General features: G+C 35.4%; 1 protein-coding gene across 2 annotated transcripts; it reads right to left on the bottom strand.

Annotated features, from left to right (window-relative positions):
- Nucleotides 1-660: 660 nt before the first annotated feature.
- Nucleotides 661-4,113, bottom strand: pcnp (PEST proteolytic signal containing nuclear protein). 2 transcript variants are annotated; one of them, XM_082163969.1, is made up of 5 exons: nucleotides 4,000-4,113; nucleotides 2,791-2,999; nucleotides 2,596-2,670; nucleotides 2,012-2,067; nucleotides 661-1,169 (listed from the first exon to the last, which is right to left on the bottom strand). In XM_082163969.1, the coding sequence occupies exons 1-5, from the start codon at nucleotides 4,043-4,045 to the stop codon at nucleotides 1,061-1,063; spliced, it is 495 nt and encodes a 164-aa protein (XP_082020095.1). In that variant the 5' UTR covers nucleotides 4,046-4,113; the 3' UTR covers nucleotides 661-1,060. The 2 variants fall into 2 exon arrangements, with proteins under 2 accessions (XP_082020095.1, XP_082020096.1); XM_082163970.1 differs by having other exon boundaries at nucleotides 2,791-2,996; nucleotides 4,000-4,089.
- Nucleotides 4,114-4,265: the final 152 nt, after the last annotated feature.

Below are 4,265 nucleotides of genomic sequence, written 5' to 3'. Positions count from 1 at the left end.
AAATCACTTAATAATGTAGTCGATTGCAACAGTTTAATGCAACAAAATCATAGAGGGAAGTAGAAACAGGGAGTAGATTTTTAGCACTTATGAAAAAACAAGCATCCCATATCAACCTTTTAATATATCTATTTGTGAAGCTACTTTTAGCCTCTGAAGTGCCTATTTATGCAATACTATTGTACTTTCCATTGTCAAATGTCAATAAAGTTGTATACTACTTTTGGATCAAGCGCAGTACATTGTAGTGTCTTAGAGTATCTATTGGTGAAGCATCAGAACTTTTATTTCCAAAAAACTAAACTTCATGGCACCTCAAAATTCCATAATTATAAAGGCTATCGAACTTTTACATCCAAAATATCAGAAACAGTATAGTTTTTGTAGTCTATTGATTACTAAATTCTTAAGCTGTAATATTGCAACAAATATTCTTTTAAATACTATTAATCTTCCTATTTTATTGAAGTTCTAGTGTTTAAAATGGTTGTCCACTGCCCACTTATCTTTATTAAAGCAGTTTACCCAAAAATTAAAAGGTACAGTCATGTAGAAGAAAAAGTCATGCAGGTTTGTTGGAACAAAATGAGGATGAGGAAATAATGACAAAGACCCACTGATTACAACATACTAGAAAAAAAGATCCTTCAGATCCTTAAATTGATACCACGTCTCATTTATTAGTGAATTATAAACTACAGTCTTCTTTCATTGCTATAAACGAAACTTAAACAATCCTAAATGACTGGACCACTACATTCCTTCTCTGGAGAACAACTAAACTAGGCAAATGATAACAGGGGTTGCGGTGCGGCACATACCATTGTACAGCAATAACGATTATGCTCATTTTCTCTGTTGTGATTTGCACCTTACACAGGAAGGCATTTTTAACCACAGCATGGTAAAAAAAAAAAAAAAATGAAATAGCTACAATAAAAAGATGCTTGATAGCATAAACATTCATTACATATATACATTTGTACAATGTTTGTCAAACAAAGACAGATAGGACAAATATCTCTGTGCCAAAAAGCAAGCTATTGAAAGAAGCCAGACACTACTTGTCTGTGTGGGATTTAAGCTTCCTCTCCCAAAGTTTCTGATGGTCTGAGAATCCCTGCTTTCCTTTGTTGAAGGAATTGGGTCCAGCTGATGTGGGCGTTTCTCTGAAAATCAAAAGGTTGTCAACAGTTCTGTATTATACAGTACAGTACTATAACTTACAACTAAACTTAAAGGGTAAGTTCACCCAAAAATGAAAATTATGTCATTAATGACTCGCCCTCATGTCGTTTCAAGCCCGTAAGACCTCCGTTCATCTTCGGAACACAGTTTAAGATATTTTAGATTTAGTCCGAGAGCTTTCTGTCCCTCCATAGAAAATGTATGTACGGTATAGGCTACTGTCCATGTCCTGAAAGGTAATAAAGACATCATCAAAGTAGTCCATGTGACATCAGTGGGTTAGTTAGAAGTTTTTGAAGCATCGAAAATACATTTTGGTCCAAAAATAACAAAAACTACGACTTTATTCAGCATTGTATTCTCTTCCGGGTCTGTTGTCAATCCGAGTTCACGAGCGTGCGTCTCCCTCAGACTGTAAACGAAGCTCGGACGCACCAGATAACACGTCAGCAGCGTCACTGCGGAGTCGACAACAGACCCGGAAGAGAATACAATGCTGAATAAAGTCGTAGTTTTTGTTATTTTTGGACCAAAATGTATTTTCGATGCTTCAAAAACTTCTAACTAACCCACTGATGTCACATGGATTACTTTGATGATGTCTTTATTACCTTTCTGGACATGGACAGTATACCATACATACATTTTCAATGGAGGGACAGAAAGCTCTCGGACTAAATCTAAAATATCTTAAACTGTGTTCCGAAGATGAACGGAGGTCTTACGGGCTTGAAACGACATGAGGGCGAGTCATTAATGACATAATTTTCATTTTTGGGTGAACTAACCCTTTAAGTTTAGTTGAATTAAAATGAAATCCAACCTGCCAATGTTCTTCATCCTCATCTTTGCTTCGGGTGGCATTTCTTCAGGCTCACTCTGAAACATCAAATAAAAAAAAGGTTACAAAACGGACATTTAAACATACAGTGCATGCAAAATTATTAGATAAGTTGATATTCTGATCATATTTGTTTGCATTTGACCAATTCCAAACCACATCAATCTTAACTTCAAATATAGATCATATATAATCATTTATAAGTGATATATAATTGTTAACGAGGGATGGAAGTGAAAAACGCCTTATATTCCGATGTGCTTAATTTATAAACAGGTTTTCTTTTACAGGTAAAAAGGACCAAAAAATAATAATTATGAAATGCCTATGAGAAGGATGCAATTCTACAGAAATTTTAAAATTATAACGAGACCAATTTTTTGTTTTTAAATATCTAACTTGCCTAATAATTATCCATGCACTATATTATATTAAACATTCGTACTTTGTCAATACGGTAAATATGTAAGAAACAAATGTAACGAGAACAGCACATAATAAATTATTACATGACTTCACACATACATCATTATTATTAAATTACTATATTAATGAATGACACATACATCATCATCCTCGTTAAAAACAGATGCAAGTCCAGCTTTCTTGGCAGGTAAGGCAGGTGTGGGTTCTTTAGGTTTCTAAAATAGGAGGAACAAAACACCATTTTTAAATGTTCAAAATTTAAAAACTCAAGGAAGCCTTATTTAGTTTAAGAAAAATCTATGTAGAAGTATGTACGCAGAACAACATAGACATACACTTGCTCCAAGCTTGATAGAGATGGACGTAGGCTTCTTCGCAGTCATGCTAAACCCCGATTTGAACATTTTAGGGGGAGCTGACTTGCTTTTAGCCTCATCTTCTGGATCGATCTCATGAGCAGGCCGCTTTCGCAGACTGTCCCCTGATGCCGTGCTGGAAGAGACAGTCTTAGTTTTCACACTGCTTCCCTTCTCTTCTGGTCCTGCTGGAGGCGAAACAACTTACCAAGGTGAGCGACTGTTGCCTTGGAGACCAAAGGTGAGCTACAGTTACCTGAAAGATGAGGGACGCCAGGAGGACCTGCTCAGAGAGAAGCTGTTGAGCCTAAAATCTAATTGATTAGCTTGATTCATTTGACTAGAACTAATTGTCAGATACAACAGTAATACCAAATAAAATGGAACTGGCTACTTTCAGCAAAACACTGGAAATTGAAGTGTTAAAATGTACAATTGTCTAGTTACAAACACTACAATATTGCAGAACCATGGTACAGACATGGTAATAATTCCTGTGGTAAATATCAAAGTACTATGGTATTACTGTCTGATGATAACATAAATGTACCATGGTCCTGCCATAGTAACATTTGTAACTGTAGACAATAGCACATATTAACACTTCAACAATACTATTTATCATATGATATCACCTATGGATTATTACCATACCACCTATGGTATTTACATGGTAACGTTACTCTATGATAGAATCACTACGCCATATAATTACCATATATGTACATAAAGGCATTTCTAAGAATACCTCAATGATAGTATAAGACGGTAAATACATAAATAACAAGTTACTAAAATTCATGTACCATGGTACTCAAATGTACTTCCACGAATTAATTATGGCACTACTATTGTACACATCCAAAAACTCATGGTACTTTTTTTCAGCTTGTGTTTGCAAAGTTCAAAATTCAGCTGGACAATATGCAACATTATGCATTTGGTGTTGTTAAGGTATATTAAATATTAGTGTTAAATATTACGCATCTGAAACCACAGCATGGAACAGAAAACAGCTCGTTACCAGCTAACTTAGCTAGCTTGCTAAATTTAGTTAACAAAAAAGTCTAAATCTATGGCTATGACTTTATTTTTTAACTACATTCAAAAATACAAGAACTACAAATATTCTCGAAGACTTTTAAGAGTTAATTCATTGCAAAATTAAAACAGTTTTGACAGTTTCACCTCCTTCTTTAGAGGGGCCTTCGCTGCAGCACTTCACATTCGCCATCGTATGAATCTGCTTTAAGCAAGTACGGCTCCCGGATAGGACAAAATACCTCTGCAGTCGCAACAAGAAAAAAAATAAACCCTCCTTTGTACTGCTCTCTTCCACTGATAAACATCGCCATCTAGCGTACAGAGTGAGCCAACGACCCCGTATAATAATCTAGGGGTATATAACAAAATCCTGGAAATGAAGTGACACAGAAGCACATATGTGCCAGGTG

This window comes from Leuciscus leuciscus (assembly GCF_965113295.1).
Source record: "Leuciscus leuciscus genome assembly, chromosome: 3".
NCBI lineage: Eukaryota > Metazoa > Chordata > Actinopteri > Cypriniformes > Leuciscidae > Leuciscus > Leuciscus leuciscus.
The sequence above is the reverse complement of the archived record's forward strand: the minus strand, read 5'-3'. Positions and strand labels throughout refer to the sequence as shown.

Coding starts and splice junctions, on each gene's coding strand:
- pcnp (XM_082163969.1), bottom strand. CDS start 4,045: ATGGCGAATGTGAAGTGCTGCAGCGAAGGCCCCTCTAAAGAAGGAG. Junction 2,068..2,595: donor TTTTTAACGAGGATGATGAT/GTATGTGTCATT, acceptor TTGATGTTTCAG/AGTGAGCCTGAAGAAATGCC. Junction 1,170..2,011: donor AGGATGAAGAACATTGGCAG/GTTGGATTTCAT, acceptor TTTGATTTTCAG/AGAAACGCCCACATCAGCTG.